General features: G+C 37.8%; 1 protein-coding gene across 1 annotated transcript in view; it reads left to right on the top strand.

The window, feature by feature from the left end:
- Positions 1–17,356, top strand: part of TMEM135 (transmembrane protein 135) — an 898,466-nt gene that overhangs the window by 708,948 nt on the left and 172,162 nt on the right. The window contains exon 6 of the mRNA XM_053708634.1: positions 184–230. Coding sequence (XP_053564609.1) covers positions 184–230 — 47 coding nt within the window. The remainder of the gene's footprint in view (positions 1–183; positions 231–17,356) is intronic.

The following is a 17,356-nucleotide window of genomic DNA, read 5'->3' as shown; positions in this document are numbered from 1 at the left end:
CCCTTTAATTTATAGTTTTATGATCGTGTCATATTGCTTGGAGAGCAGAATTTAAAAGGTGGATGAATAAGTTTGTGTTTATTTTTAGGTCTTTTTAAAGTATTAATTGGAAAAAATAAAAATGAAGTTATGAATAGTCTATCTTATAATTTTTAACTTATTTATTTGTATTGCTTCTTGTAGGTACTTTTGTTTTGCATCACCTCTGCACTGTATATGTTCTTTTTCAGGTAGGTTCACTTTTTTATTGATTTATTTTGTTTTATTAAAATATCTTTTTGTGGTTAAAAATATTGTATAAACACAAAGTGATTTTTTTCAACCATCTTAATCATCCTGAAATACCCAAATATGCTATCATGCAATTAAAAGTGCAAGTCTGTTGCTGGGTTATCTGCCCAAAATAAAGAATAAAACGAATACTGTAGTTTGCAACATGTAATCCCTGATAGTTTCACAATGACTACAACAACATAGGGCCATATTCTGTCCTGCTGTGTATAATGATGCTGCCCCTCCTCCACATGCATAGCATATAACTGCTTGGCTGCTGTGTTGATGCAGCATTCAAACCCAGTGCTCTCTTCCCAATAGATATTTACATTTTGCTTGTGTAGTTAACTAGTATCATTGGGGCTGCTGAATCGAATCACCTGACCCAATATTTCACTTTGGTGTGAATCAAGCATAATAATAGGGACTCGGGAGCCAACCATCTGATCTGCGATATCACATGGCATATAGCTGGCATAAGGTGGCTAGTGAAGTGCTTTTTGTTTGTTTATTTTTTGATGATTAAATAAGCACCAAACCTTCCTAGCACTTGTTCTTTGGTTTTGCCTCTGTGTTTATGTGTATGATTTTGAGCAAGACAGTCTACAATAGAAGTTTGTATTGTTTTAAAAGATAGATAATTCCTTTATTATACAAAAGTAGTAAACCAGTGCGCGAGTGATTGAATTAAACTAGTGAACAATAAGTTATATGCAATAATAAAAATAACATATAATAAAGTGTAAACTTAAAATTATAAGTTTAGATCTGCTGTGTACCGCATAATAAAAAGTCGGTAATGGTGCCTTTATGCACTTGACTCAGAGTATACTGCAGACAATATGCTGGCTATATGCCTATATTACAGGACTAAAGATACTTAGGGGGGTAGTTATCAAGCCGTCAACCTCAAATACGCTGGAATTCCGCAGCGTATTTGTGGCGAGGCTGATTCGCCTTAGTTATCAAAGGCTCGAGACCGGCAAAAGTAGAATTTTGTGACGTAAACTTCGATCCGCCGGACTCAGTCCGACACAGATCGATTCTTACGTCACTCCAGATGTTCCGCACACAAGTGCGGCACAATCTCACTACTTTTGCTAGTTATCAAATGACTAGCAGGTATGCTCGGCACTTTTACGGCCCAGCGTACCTGGTTTTCAAACCGCCACCCCTGGAGGCGGCGGATCCCATAGGAATCAATGGGAGTCTGACCATAGCGAAAGTACAAGTTCGCTGCTGCCAGACATCCCATTGATTCCTATGGGAACTGTCTGCACCTAACACCCTAACATGTACCCCTAGTCTAAACACCACTAATCTGCCCCCCCTACACCGCCGCAACTATATAAAGTTATTACCCCCTAAACCGCCGCTCCCGGAGCCCACCGCAAGCTACTCTATACATATTAACCCCTAAACCGCCGCTCCCGGAGCCCACCGCAACTATAATAAATGTATTAACCCCTAAACCGCCGCTCCCTGAACCCGCCGCAACCTATATTAAATGTATTAACCCCTATCCTGCCCCCCCTACACCGTCGCCACCTATAATAAATTTATTAACCCCTAATCTGCCCCCCTACACCGTCGCCACCTATAATAAATTTATTAACCCCTAATCTGCCCCCCCACACCGTTGCCACCTATAATAAATTTATTAACCCCTAATCTGCCCCCCCCCCCTACACCGTCGCTACCTATAATAAATTTATTAACCCCAATCCTGCCTCCCACTACGCCGCCGCCACTGTAATAAAATTATTAACCCCTAAACCTAAGTCTAACACTAACCCTAACGCCCCCCTAACTTAAATATTAATTAAATAAATCTAAATAATATTTTAATTATTAACTAAATTAATCCTATTTTAAACTAAATACTTACCTTTAAAATAAACCCTAATATAGCTACAATATAAATAATAATTATATTCTAGCTATCTTAGGATTTATTTTTATTTTACAGGTAACTTTCAATTTATTTTAACTAGGTACAATAGCTATTAAATAGTTATTAACTATTTAATAGCTTACCTAGCTAAAATAAACTGAAATTTACCTGTAAAATAAATCCTAACCTAAGTTATAATTACACCTAACACTACACTATACTTTAATAAATTATTCCTATTTAAAACTAAATACTTACCTGTAAAATAAACCCTAATATAGCTACAATATAAATAATAATTATATTGTAGCTATCTTAGGATTTATATTTATTTTACAGGTAACTTTGTATTTATTTTAGCTAGTTAGAATAGTTATTAAATAGTTATTAACTATTTAATAACTACCTAGCTAAAATAAATACAAAATTACCTGTAAAATAAATCCTAACCTAAGTTACAATTAAACCTAATACTACACTATCATTAAATTAATTAAATAAACTACCTACAAATAACTATAATTAAATACAATTACATAAACTAACTAAAGTACAAAAAATAAAAAAAGCTAAGTTACAAAAAATAAAAAAATAAGTTACAAACATTTTAAAAATATTACAACAATTTTAAGCTACTTACACCTAATCTAAGCCCCCTAATAAATAACAAACCCCCCCAAAATAAAAAAAATGCCCTACCCTATTCTAAATTAAATAAAGTTCAAAGCTCTTTTACCTTACCAGCCCTTAAAAGGGCCATTTGTGGGGGCATGCCCCAAAAAGTTCAGCTCTTTTGCCTGTAAAAGAAAAATACAACCCCCCCAACATTAAAACCCACCACCCACATACCCCTAATCTAACCCAAACCCCCCTTACAAAAACCTAACACTAATCCCCTGAAGATCATCCTACCTTGAGTCGTCTTCACTCAGCCGAGCAGCGATGGAACCGAAGTGGACATCCGGAGCGGAAGAAGTTAATCCTCCAAGCGGCGCTGAAGAAATCTTCCATCCGATGAAGTCATCATCCAGGCGGCGCTGAAGAAGTCTTCGATCCGGGCGATGTCATCTTCCAAGAGGCGCTGAAGAGGTCTTCTATCCGGGCGATGTCATCTTCCAAGCTGGGTCTTGAATCTTCCTCCCGCCGACGCGGAACCTCCTTCTTCACCGACGGACTACGACGAATGAAGGCTCCTTTAAGGGACGTCATCCAAGATGGCGTCCCCTCAATTCCGATTGGCTGATAGGATTCTATCAGCCAATCGGAATAAAGGTAGGAAAAATCTGATTGGCTAATCACCCCGCGGCTTTTTGACAGCTTTATTTGATAACTTAGGCGTATTTTTTCAGGTCCGCGGCGGCGAAGGTAGGCGAGCTTAGGCGGGCGTATTGGGCCGGCGAAGGCAGAAAAGTAGACGGCTTAATAACTACCCCCCTTAGTATCAGGAGTGTCCATTAAAAGTTCAAATCTGTGCTGTACATATCCAGCTAATGGGAAGGCAAGCTGCTTCTTCGACCGAATCCTGTTGGTGACCCAAGACGAAAATTCTATAGAAAAAGTGAGACAGAAGAAGGCGCCAACATAGTGCACGAATCAATAGGATCAAACACGCTAAATTGCTAGTAGAAATATACTCACAGGATTTCAGACACTTGAGAAGTGTCACAATAGCCTCCTGGACCCTTAGAGTCATCCATTTAACTCCCACTCCAGTGTGGTAAGATGGTTAGTCGAATCCGTCTTTGGTTTCAGGCAAGCTGTGTCCCACAACCTGTATCCGGAGCTCACTGCAGCCATGTGAGCTGTTTTCAGTACGGAGAATTAACCAAGCCGACACAGCTTGCCTGAAACCAAAGACGGATTCGACTAACCATCTTACCACACTGGAGTGGTCTGAAATCCTGTGAGTATATTTCTACTAGCAATTTAGCGTGTTTGATCCTATTGATTCGTGCACTATGTTGGCGCCTTCTTCTGTCTCACTTTTTCTATAGAATTCCTTTATTACCCATTCCCTAGTTTTGCATAACCAACACAGTTATATTAATATACTTTTTACCTCTGTGATTACCTTGTATCTAAGCCTCTTCTGACAGCAGAGTTGCCACCTTTCTTGGAAGAAAATACTGGCCATGCTAATTAACATAAATTGGCATAAATAATTAAACAGCATAACTCAAAAACTAAAGCTGATATGACTGATTTTAAATGCTCATTTGTTTTTAAATTGTATTCATCACGCTCAGAAGAAGTGTCACTTTGACAGGGGCTTTACTTTCAATATTTATTCATTATTTTCTACATTGACATGAACCTTAAAAATACCGGTCGTGTCGGTAAAATAAGTAACTATTTATTATGTGTTGAGTTGCATTTAGTACTGTGTTGTGCTAAATCTTAAATAACTCCCCGGGCGTGGACACAGTGTTCTCTATATGGCCCACATGAACTATCAGTCTCATTTTGCGAAAAAGCAATTAAAAAAGCATGTGAGGCGGTCTTCAAGGGCTTAGAAATTAGCATATGAGTCTACCTAGGTTTAGTTTCAAGTAAGAATACCAAGAGAACAAAGCAAATTTGATGATAAAAGTAAACTGGAAAGTTGATTACAATTATAAGTCCTATCTGAATAATGAAAGTTTAATTTTGACTGACTAGACTGTCCCTTTAAGTGAATTCTTGAGTTTAGAAATCTCCACCATTTCTTATCATTCTCTTTTATTATCATAGAGTATTTGTCATTAGGAACAGAGTTACATTTAAAGGGACAGTAAACACCTTGTAATTACAAGACACTTCTGTTATCTTGCTATAAAATAGTATATCAGTCTAAATATGTTTAAATAAAATAACATTTTGTTTGCTGCAATTGTTTTTCAATAGATAAACCTCACCTGCCTTATTTGGAGGAGTCTTTCTGAGTCCACAGCTGACAAGACTAGGTCCCTTTATATTGTTTGTTTATAGTACAGTACAAGGTTTTACAGTTCTCGTCTTTTAAAGCCAATTAGAGAAATATATGTAACAGGGTTAGCCTTGATAAATCAGTGATGTGCTTTTTCCAATACTGAGAATTAGAAATGCAACAATTTTCAGAGCTAAATTACAGGAAAAGTGGGCAAAATAAATAATGAACGAATAATGCAAAGTTGTTTTACTATAAATAACTAAACCCTTTATATTAAACTCGCAAGGTCTTTTACTGTCCCCTTTAAGATTTGCTTATTCCTTTCAATGTACAGACATTTCTAATGTGTGCGAAAACATTTAAATGAATTAGTAGAACATTTCGGCATTTCCTTCACGGTTGTGGTTACCATCTGCATTCCATAAGCACCTGTGAGTTATTTTACCATTCAAGCATTCATTTTCATTGGGAAATTATTCAACAGATTTGTGGCTGTATTTATTTTCTTCTAATGGTTTGCCTGCAGCCTTGCACATACTGTATTAATGGCATAAAAATGAATAGCAGCTTTTAGAGACAGACTACTTCCCCATGTGTTGCCAGGGGCCCACAATTACATTGTATCTTTCCTGGCAGCCAAGGTCACTGTTACAGACCATTGCTACCAAAGTATTTGCATGCTAGCTCTAGCTAAATACCTAACCCTGTACAGTCAGGTAACTAAATTGTGCAAATATCCAAATGGGAAACCTGACTATTCCATCTTTTTTTTTTTGCCTTTTATCAGTTTTTGTATAAATTGTTACTGTTCCTAAAGCTTTTAACTTGTCTAATGGGAAAGATTGTTTTTTTTTTTTGTTTTTTTTTTTATTTAGATATAAATCATGTAGCATAAAACAAGGATAGGGTTATCAGAAGGGATAATATACATAGGGGTCGATTTATCAAAGGGTTTCGCCAGCCTTCACCCCCTATGACTGCAGGTTCTCACAAGTCTGTATTTAACAAGCAGCGGTCATCAGACCGCTGTTTCCCTAACCTCTCGTCACCTCTTAGGTATCGAATTTCAATTTCCCCAGTCTCGTCCGATCAGGGTGATTGACAGCTCCTGTGCGCGGACAGGGGGCGGCATTGCACAAGAGCGAAACATTTCATTTTTGTGCAATGCTGAATTCAGCCCGCCAGATCGACCCCAAAAGGATTATTGGGTTGATTTATCAAGCTGCAGTAGATAGGGGCATACATATGCGCCCCAGTCCACCGCAGCTCACCTCTGGTGAGCTGAATTACGCTGCCGAAATTCAGCATTGCACAAGACCGCAATTTTGCGCTCTTGTGCAACGCTGCCTCCTGCTCGCACACAGCCAATCACCCGCAGGCAGGAGCTGTTAATCTCCCGGACGAGACCGGAGAGATTGAAATTCACCACATAAGAGGTGGCGAGAGGTTAAGGAAGCAGCGGTCTGATGACCGTTGCTTGTTAAATACGGACTGCAGGTTCTCTTGTGAGAACCTGCAGTCGTAGGGGGTAGAAGGCTGGCGAAAGCCATTGATAAATCGACCCCTAAGTATTTATCTGATAATGTGTCAAGGTGAACACTTCTTGGATTGCAAGTTTTGTAATGCCCATGCTCATGACACCAAGTGAGACACAATTGGTGCTGGAAATGTACACAATTTTAAACTTAAAACAAAAACATTTGAAAACGTATTGATAAAACAATTGCTATGCAACCAACAAAAGTAATTAAACTAGTTGTTTCAGCCAAATAAATAAATGACAAAGAATATTTCCTGTTGAGTGTGGCTATTCAAACAGAAGTGTGATCTTAGAGGATCCTACTATCTGGTGTCTATTAAAGGTATTGTATAATTAACACAAGTAACGCATATTCATTACATGTGATTGACAGACTCTATGTGACACTAGTCTGGTTGGGTATTAAGTTTATGCAAGTTCCAAAGTTCAGCAATTAAAGCAGATTTGTTTCTGACATCTGGCAAGGGTGTATTTTTTTTCTTCCTTCTATAACTGATTTACAATATATTTTGTAGCAACTGGTAGCCAGAAATGTAATTCTAAAATTCAGCTAAATTATTTTAGTTACTACATTTAGATACAGTGTTTACAGTACCAATGGCTGATCATTTGCTTCTCTGGAATCGGAAGGATCGAGGACTCATGGGGATGCCAGGATGGCTCCCCATGTGTCATCAACATTGTGTGAAGAAGATTTATTGTCCTTCCCTCCATTAATGTTTTCCTGGCTAGGTCTTTCACCTTTAAAAGGATATTGCAGTGCCGGATTAAAGGGATAGTCTATAATAGAATTGTTATTGTTTTAAAAGATAGATAATCCCTGTATTACCCAATCCCCAGTTTTACACAACCAACACAGTTATATTAATATACTTTTTACCTCTGTGATTACCTTGTATTGAAGCCTCTTCTGAAAGCCCTCTGATCACATGACTTTTTATTTATTATCTATAGACTTGCATTTTAGCGCTGTTTTGTGCTAACTCTTAAATAACTCAACAGGCGTGAACACAATGTTATTTACATAACCCACATGAACTAGCAGTCTCCTGTTGTGAAAAGCAAACAAAAAAGCATGTGATAAGAGGCTGTCTGTTGTGGCTTAGAAACAGGCATAAATGTAGAGGTTTAAATGTAATAAAGTATATTAATATAACAATGTTGGTTGTGCAAAGCTTGGGGGATGGGTAGTAAAGGCAATATCTATCTTTTTAAATTATAACAATTTTAGTATTGACTGTCTCTTTAAAAACAAAGATAGTCCAGCTCGGGACCACAAGAGCAGGAAATAGCCAGTCAGCCAATTACAGGTTTTTGCTCAGCTCAGGAGTTGCAGTGTTTTCAGCTCCCAAGCACACATTTGCCTATGCGTTTAACCCATTTGCAGGAGTTAAACTGATAGAGTTCCTCTGTGAGTATTTCACAAAGTACATGCATTAACAAATGTTTGTCCCTTTAAGACAACCTTTACCTTAGCTAAGTTTCCATAACCGAAGGTGCTGTAACTCACCCCTGAATATTGCATGCCCCAAAATTGCAGGGAGAGCAGATCTCATTAGCTTATTTCTCTATTGTTAACACAAATCCCTCCATATCTTATCTCAATATACACAGTGAGACCAATACTCAACAGGGCACAGAATCGGTCTGTGCAAAATATTAAAGTTAAAATTCCATAATTCATTAGATTATTTACAATGCAACATCACCGCTTATCATACTAATCTGCTGTTCAATACTTACAAAGAACGATGGAGAATGAACATTTTAGTACCTCTCTGTCCAAACCCCCTTTACTGGGAGCTTTTCCCCCTAAACATTCTTGTTTACATAGCATTTCTTTAGTTTTGAACTCAGTAAAGATAAGGAAACAACAAGCAAAAGCAGGTATTTCAAATGACTAGATAAATGAGATAGCTGTAAACAATTGAATACACTCTAGCAAGTAAAATGGATAATTGGGAGATAATTAAAGGAGAGAAAAAAATTATAAAAACAAGCTCAAGATTATAATGAGTCCACTGAAAGGGATGTTAAACAGTCTGGCACCAAGCAGTTGCTTATACTTAAAAAAATCATATACTTAAAAATCATTGCAATATGTATTATTCATCTATTTAAATGGATTTTACCCTTTATTTATATATTTTTTTACACCACATTTGTGCTTCATATCACAGCCCTATATGGAGGAGGAGGCTTTTGCAGGAAGGTTTATCTTAGCCTAATGTTATAAAACTCACTAGTGATTAGACTAGATAACAGGGAGACAGATTGGTTCATGCCCAGAACTGACAATGAAAACTTAGGTTTTGAAAATCCTCTACTCTTAAAATACTTTGTGCAAGGGCTACACTGAGCATTTATAAGTGCTCATTTTGCAAGAAAACAAGTAAGTTATTTGCTTATTCTTTTTATATTTACTTTGATTTAACATACTTGACACAATCCCTGATATAAAAAAAAGAACAATACAAAAAAATATTGAAAACATGAACAATAAAAAAAAAAACATTACAAGACTTTAAATACTTTAGGTTTTAAAGCATCTTGATTAGTAAGCACGTGATAAAGATTTTACAACTACTTTTTAAATTCCTAGTAATACAAGAAGGAAATAGGGAATATGATCACATTTTAATTGCAAACATTTGCAAGTAATCTTGTCCCAGTGTAGGGAAAATAAATCTGGTATTTCCCACACAGCTCTAGTCACACACTTCCACTAATTTATCAATTTGCTTGAGTGAATTTCTCTGTAGGGGATTTTAAACTCTGATGAAACACTAGAGAAACATTAGATTATCAAGGAGTATAGTAATAACGAGCTAAGAGCTAAACTGAACAATTAATTCATTTCTATAGTTTCATGATGACAAAAGGTTGGTCCTATTTTAAGCTGTGGTGTAATTCCTTGGGAACCCATTCATTGCAAATAATTCCCATGGGCTCACATGAGTATAGCATTCTCCACCAACATTACACTTCCCTGAAAATTATTCGCAGAAAAGCCTGAAACAGAAAAAAGATAAGATAAGACTTTATATATTGCAGTAAACAAGCAAAAACAGCAAAAACCTTAAGAAAGATTTTAATATAAAATGTTTAGTTATGCATATTTAAAAAAAAATTGCAATATAGATTCATTATTTATTTTGCCCCTTTTTCATAAAATTTAGCTTTAAAATTTGTGGCTTTTCTAATGCTCAAACATGGAAATGCACACAGTAAACTTCTCAAGGTTAACCCTGTCTATGATGGAGTGAGCCAAAACGCGTAACACCAACTCTATACCTCTTGCAAGAGAAATGTTTTTAATTGTTTCCATGGAACAGTCTTGTTTACATAATAGGAATGTGCATTCAGATATCAGCCAAGTCAAAGATTTTGAAAACAATAAACTTGTTTGCTGCAATAGTTTTTCAACAGCCAACCTCCACCCACCACTTGCTTTATTTGGAGAAGCCAATCCGGGCATGAGCCTGAAGATGACGAGGCTAGCTACGGGCATTATTTTAGTATTAAGTGCATTGTTTTGCAGTTGTTATATGCTAAAATAAATTAGTGACAAACATATTTAACATGGTAATGTGCTAGAGATGTGCATTTAGATCCTTCGTGAGGATCCAAATGTGGAAGTAGGCGGTCACTTGTTCCGGTCAGATCTTTTCGTAGCCGCATTGATTCTAGAGGAAGATCCCCACATTAAAATCTATGCAAATTCAGATTTTTGTGTGGGGATCTTTCAGTAGAATCAATCCGGAAAGAAATATCTTGTGATTACAAGGTTTTTAGTGTCCCTTTAAGGACACATAAGCAAATCTCTGATGCTGTGTTCTGATTATTATTATTTAAAGAATATTATTATCCATAGATGACTATTGGAATTATTGGAACATAGTACAGGGACATGGCAATGTTTATTTTACGACTCACATACTTCATACTACTTGAATTCCTTTAACAATGTAATACACTTCTGAGCACTAGATGGCAGCAGTGTTTGCTATTTAAATATGCTTTTCAACAAAAGATATAAGAAGAACAAAATACATTTGATAATAAAAGTAAATTGAAACGTCACTTAGAAATGTATGCTCTCCCTGAACCATGCCTTTTTAAACCCTAAAAGCCTTCTGCATATCTAGATATCCATAGCACAGTGACTGATAGTGACAACCTCAGCTATATAGTAAACAAGGGCACAAGCAACAAAACAGAGCAGGGGCAGTTCTCTGTTCCGTAAAAGAATGGCAATTAATTTATATCTAGGTAGGCTCAGTAGCTGGGAGCTAGCTGTTGATTAGTGTCTGCACATATATGCCTCTTGTGATTGACTTACCAATGTGTTCAGCTAGCTCCCATTAGTGCATCGCTGCTCCTTCAATAATGGATACCAAGAAAATTAAGCAAATTATATAATAGAAGTAAAGTGAAAATTGTTTAAAAATTGTATGCTCTCTCAGAATCATGAAAATTTTTTTTGGGTTTTCATGTTCCTTTAACATAGAGATACATACATACATACATACATACATACATACACATGTCTAAAGATGGATATGTGTATATATATATATATATATATATATATATATATATATATATATATATGTGTGTGTACATATGTATTTACAGACATATATACACACATAAATACATTTGTACACAAATATAGAGATATAGAAGTGCATTGGAGCCCTTTGCAATTAAGTAGATAAAAACATGAAAAAGCATATTTATGCAATATTCATATTTAATAAAGTGTTATACTGTGTATTTACTGTAAATATTTCACATTCCAATGTTCTGCACATAATGGAATATGTTATATGTATTTATAAATATATATATAAATATCTGTATATATCTATACCTATATATGATAATCTAAATATATATTTATTTATATATATATATATATATATATATATATATATATATACACATACACTTACCGGCCACTTTATTAGGTACACCTCGCTAGTCCCGGGTTGGACCCTTTTTGTCTTCAGAACTGCCTTAATTCTTTGTGGCATAGATTCAACAAGGTGGCATAGATTCAGACATTTTGGTCCATATTGACATGATAGCATCATCCAGTTGCTGCAGATTTGTCGGCTGCACATCCATGATGGGAATCTCCCATTCCACCACATCTCAAAGGTGCTCTATTGGATTGAGATCTGGGGACTGTGGAGGCCATTGAAGTTCAGTGAACTCATTGTCATGTTAAAGAAACCAGTTTGAGATGATTTGAGCTTTGTGACATGGTGCATTATCCTGCTGGAAGTAGCCATCAGAAGATGGGTACACTGTAGTCATAAAGGGATGGACATGGTCAGCAACAATACTCAGGTAGGCCGTGGAGTTTAAACGATGCTTAATTGGTACTAAGGGGCCCAAAGTGTGCCAAGAAAATAGCCCCCACACCATTACACCACTAACCTGAACCATTAGTACAAGGCAGGATGAATCCATGCTTTCATGTTGTTCACGCTAAATTCTGACCCTACCATCTAAATGTTGCAGCTGAAATCAAGACTCATCAGACCAGGCAATGTTTTTCCAATCTTCTATTGTCCAATTTTGGTGAGCCTGTGCGAATTGTAGCCTCAGTTTCTTAGCTGACAGGAGTGGCACCCGGTGTGGTCTTCTGCTGCTGTAGCCCCTCTGCTTCAAGGTTCAATGTGTTGTTCGTTTAGAGATGGTATTCTGCATACCTTGTTTGTAATGAGTGTTTTTTTGAGTTACTGTGGCCTTTCTATCATCTCAAACCAGTCTGCCCATTCTCCTCTTTCCTCAGACATCAACAAGGCATTTTCGTCCACACAACTGACGCTCACTGGATATTTTCTCTTTTTCGGACCATTCTCTGTAAACCCCAGAGATGGTTGTACTTGAAAATCCCAGTAGATCAGCAGTTTTCGAAATACTCAGACCAGCCCGTCTGGCACCAACAACCATGCCACATTCAAAGTCACTTAAATCCCCTTTCTTCCCTATTTTGATGCTTGGGTTGAACTTCAGCAAGTCGTCTTCACCACATCTAGATGCCTAAATGCATTGAGTTGCTGCCAGGGTCGCCGGTCTTCAGCTCCGCGGTCTTCAGTCTTCAGCACTGCTCCGCGCAGGATGTTCCTGGAAGAAGAAGAGGTCGCGCTTGGAAGAAGACTTCACCGCCTGGAACAGGACCTTCTCTGCTGGACTTCAGGAACGGTGAGTAGCAACCTGGGGGTTAGACTTACGTTTTTTTAAGTTTTTTTTGGGGGGGGTTGTTTTATTTAGATTAGGGATGGGCAGTAAAAGAGCTAAATGCCCTTTTAAGGGCAATGCCCAAACAGATGACCATTTCAGGGCAATGGGTAGTTTAGGTTTTTTAGTGTTAGGTTATTTTATTTTGGGGGGTGGGGGGTTTACTGTTAGGTGGGACTTTGTGTATTTTTGGTAAAAGAGCTGATTATCTTGGGGCAATGCCCTGCAAAAAGCACTTTTCTTCTGTTATGTGTGATCAGTCCACGGGTCATCATTACTTCTGGGATATAACTCCTCCCCAACAGGAAATGCAAGAGGATTCACCCAGCAGAGCTGCATATAGCTCCTCCCCTCTACGTCAGTCCCAGTCATTCTCTTGCACCCAACGACTAGATAGGATGTGTGAGAGGACTATGGTGATTATACTTAGTTTTTATGACTTCAATCAAAAGTTTGTTATTTTAAAATAGCACCGGAGCGTGTTATTACTTCTCTGGCAGAGTTTGAGGAAGAATCTGACAGAGATTTTTTACTATGATTTTAACCGGAGTCGTTAAGATCATATTGCTGTTCTCGACCATCTGAGGGAGGTAAAGGCTTCAGATCAGGGGACAGCGGGCAGATGAATCTGCATTGAGGTATGTGGCAGTTTTTATTTTCTGAATGGAATTGATGAGAAAAGCCTGCCATACCGTTAAAATGACATGTATGTATACACTTCAGTATTCTGGGGATGGTATTTCACCGGAACTACTGTGTTAAAGGTCACTAATCCTTTTAATAACTATTCTCATGTTAAACGTTTTTGCTGGAATGTAGAATCGTTTACATTGCTGAGGTACTGTGTGAATAAATATTTGGGCATTATTTTCCACTTGGCAGTTTTTTGCTTTAATTGTGACAGTTTCGTTTCTCTTCACTGCTGTGTGGGAGAGGGAGGGGCCGTTTTTGGCGCTCTTTGCTACGCATCAAAAAATTCCAGTCAGCTACTTTTATATTTCCTGCATGATCCGGTTCATCTCTGACAGATCTCAGGGGTCTTCAAACTTCTTTGAAGGGAGGTAAATTCTCTCAGCAGAGCTGTGAGAATTCTTATAGTGACTGTGTATAAAAAACGTTGTTTTGTTTTCTTATGTACAAATTTAATTAGTGTTGCTTTTTACTAATGGGAACAAACCTTTGCTAAAAGTTGTGTTGTTTTAAAGTTTGATGCAATAACTGTTTTTTCAGTTCATTATTTCAACTGTCTTTTAATCGTTAGTACCTCTTTGAGGCACAGTGCGTTTTTTTGCTAAAAAAGATTATAACCAAGTTGTAAGTTTTTTTTTGCTAGTGTGTTAAACATGTCTGACTCAGAGGAGAGAACTGGGAGGCGGATTTCTTGAGTCGCCAGACTCTTCATCCGGGGGAGTGGGAACTTCATCCGGAGGTCTTTGCCCAAATACTTCGACGTTGGGGCAAACCAGAGATAGATCTCATGGCGTCTCGCCAGAACGCCAAACTTCCTCGCTACGGGTCCAGATCCAGGGATCCGGGAGCAGTTCTGATAGATGCTTTGACAGCACCTTGGAACTTCAGGATGGCTTATGTGTTTCCACCCTTCCCGCTGCTTCCTCGATTGATTGCCAAAATCAAACAGGAGAGAGCATCAGTAATTCTAATAGCACCTGCTTGGCCACGCAGGACTTGGTATGCAGATCTAGTGGACATGTCATCCTGTCCGCCTTGGTCTCTACCTCTAAGACAGGACCTTCTGATACAGGGTCCATTCAAACATCAAAATCTAACTTCTCTGAAGCTGACTGCTTGGAAATTGAACGCTTGATTTTATCAAAACGTGGTTTTTCTGAGTCGGTTATTGATACCCTGATTCAGGCTAGGAAGCCTGTTACCAGAAGGATTTACCATAAAATATGGCGGAAATACCTATACTGGTGCGAATCCAAAGGTTACTCCTGGAGTAAGGTTAGGATCGCTAGGATATTGTCTTTTCTACAAGAAGGTTTAGAAAAGGGTTTATCAGCTAGTTCCTTAAAAGGACAGATTTCAGCTCTGTCCATCTTGTTACACAGACGTCTGTCAGAAAATCCAGACGTCCAGTCCTTTTGTCAGGCTTTAGCTAGGATCAAGCCTGTGTTTAAAGCTGTTGCTCCACCATGGAGTTTAAACTTAGTTCTTAACGTTTTACAGGGTGTTCCGTTTGAACCCCTTCATTCCATTGATATAAAGATGTTATCTTGGAAAGTTCTGTTTTTAATGGCTATTTCCTCGGCTCGAAGAGTCTCTGAGTTATCAGCCTTACATTGTGATTCCCCTTATCTGATTTTTCACTCAGACAAGGTAGTTCTGCGTACTAAACCTGGGTTCTTACCTAAGGTAGTCACTAACAGGAACATCAATCAAGAGATTGTTGTCCCATCCTTGTGTCCAAATCCTTCTTCAAAGAAGGAACGTCTTTTACACAATCTGGATGTAGTTCGTGCCCTCAAGTTCTACTTGCAGGCAACTAAAGATTTTCGCCAAACTTCTTCCTTGTTTGTCGTTTACTCTGGACAGAGGAGAGGTCAAAAAGCTTCTGCTACCTCTCTCTCTTTTTGGCTTCGTAGCATAATACGTTTAGCCTATGAGACTGCTGGACAGCAGCCTCCTGAAAGAATTACAGCTCACTCCACTAGAGCTGTGGCTTCCACTTGGGCCTTTAAGAATGAGGCCTCTGTTGAACAGATTTGCAAGGCTGCAACTTGGTCTTCGCTTCATACTTTTTCCAAATTTTACAAATTTGACACTTTTGCTTCTTCGGAGGCTATTTTTGGGAGAAAGGTTCTTCAGGCAGTGGTTCCTTCTGTATAATGAGCCTGCCTATCCCTCCCGTCATCCGTGTACTTTTGCTTTGGTATTGGTATCCCAGAAGTAATGATGACCCGTGGACTGATCACACATAACAGAAGAAAACATAATTTATGCTTACCTGATAAATTCCTTTCTTCTGTTGTGTGATCAGTCCACGGCCCGCCCTGTTTTAAGGCAGGTAAATATCTTTTAAATTATACTCCAGTCACCACTTCACCCTTGGTTACTCCTTTCTCGTTGATTCTTGGTCGAATGACTGGGACTGACGTAGAGGGGAGGAGCTATATGCAGCTCTGCTGGGTGAATCCTCTTGCATTTCCTGTTGGGGAGGAGTTATATCCCAGAAGTAATGATGACCCGTGGACTGATCACACAACAGAAGAAAGGAATTTATCAGGTAAGCATAAATTATGTTTTAAGGGCTACTGGTAGTTTATTCTTAGAGTAGGGGGTGTTTTTATTTTGGGGGAACTTTTTTATTTTTATAGGGATTAGGTTTAATTTTGTTAAATTTTGTAATTTGATTTTTTATTTTCTGTAATGTTAGCCTTTTTTTATTTTTGTAAACTTAGTTTTTTTATCTTTTGTAACTTTAGAATGTATTAGTTTAGGTAATTTGGGTTAATTTAGGGGGGTGTTAGGTTAGGGGGTGTTAGGTTAGGGTACTTAGGGGTTTAGGGGTTAATAGGATAATTAGGTGTATTCCGATGTGGGTGGTTGATGGTTAAGTCATTACGGGGTTAATTACTTTATTATTTAGCAATGTGGGGGTTTGCGGTGTATGGGTTAATACTTTGTGTAGGAGTTTTTTGTTTTTTTTATATTTCATGCGGGCAGTGTTTTTTTTTTGTTCTTAATACTTGATGCGGGCGGTTAGTTTTTTTTTTTTTTTTTTTTTTTTAAATACATGATGCGGGCGGTTAGTTGTTGCTTTTGTAATGCTCCGTTTGCCTTCGCTGCATCCCGGTGGATTCCGAAAAAGGCATCCCGGTGGATTCTTTCACCACCCTGCCATTTTCGGAATTCACCTGGTAAATTCTTTTGTCCTCGCGCTGCCAACATTTCATTGAGGATGCGTGTGCAACTGCCGACGGTGACGGACATTACAAACGCAATTATAGTATAGATATAACATATTCTTCTATGTAAAGAAGACTGGAATGTGAAATATTCATATTTTTATCTTGGGTTAACGCACATGAGAATATGCAATCGGGTTTGTGAGTGATTAGGGTGTTATTTTACTCCCCCACTTTTTTTTTCTCCATTGACTTCTGATGGAGGAATACGTGAACGCGCACGTGATATTCTAAGTTTGGCTTTTTGCACTCGTCGGGTTAGCGAAAACATTTTAATTTTAGCTTACTTCTAGCACAATTAATGCTCGAGCGCGAGTGTTAATTAGCACTCCACTTGTAATATGGCCCTTAATCTCTTAGCATTGCATGTAAAACGCAATGGATAATGGTTACTAACTGTTGAGATTTTCACACTTTGGGCAAACAGATTTCAGTTATGAAGAGCTCTTATGTTAATCCTCAAAACACTAGTGTATCTGATGACAAAACAAACTAGTTGCATTTTCAGAAATTTACAATGAAAATGTTTAAGGAACATTAAACAGTAAATAAATTAT

This window comes from Bombina bombina, chromosome 3, assembly GCF_027579735.1.
Source record: "Bombina bombina isolate aBomBom1 chromosome 3, aBomBom1.pri, whole genome shotgun sequence".
NCBI classification, from domain to species: Eukaryota; Metazoa; Chordata; class Amphibia; order Anura; family Bombinatoridae; genus Bombina; species Bombina bombina.
Note: the sequence above shows the minus strand (reverse complement) of the source record. Positions and strands in the feature narration are given on the sequence as shown.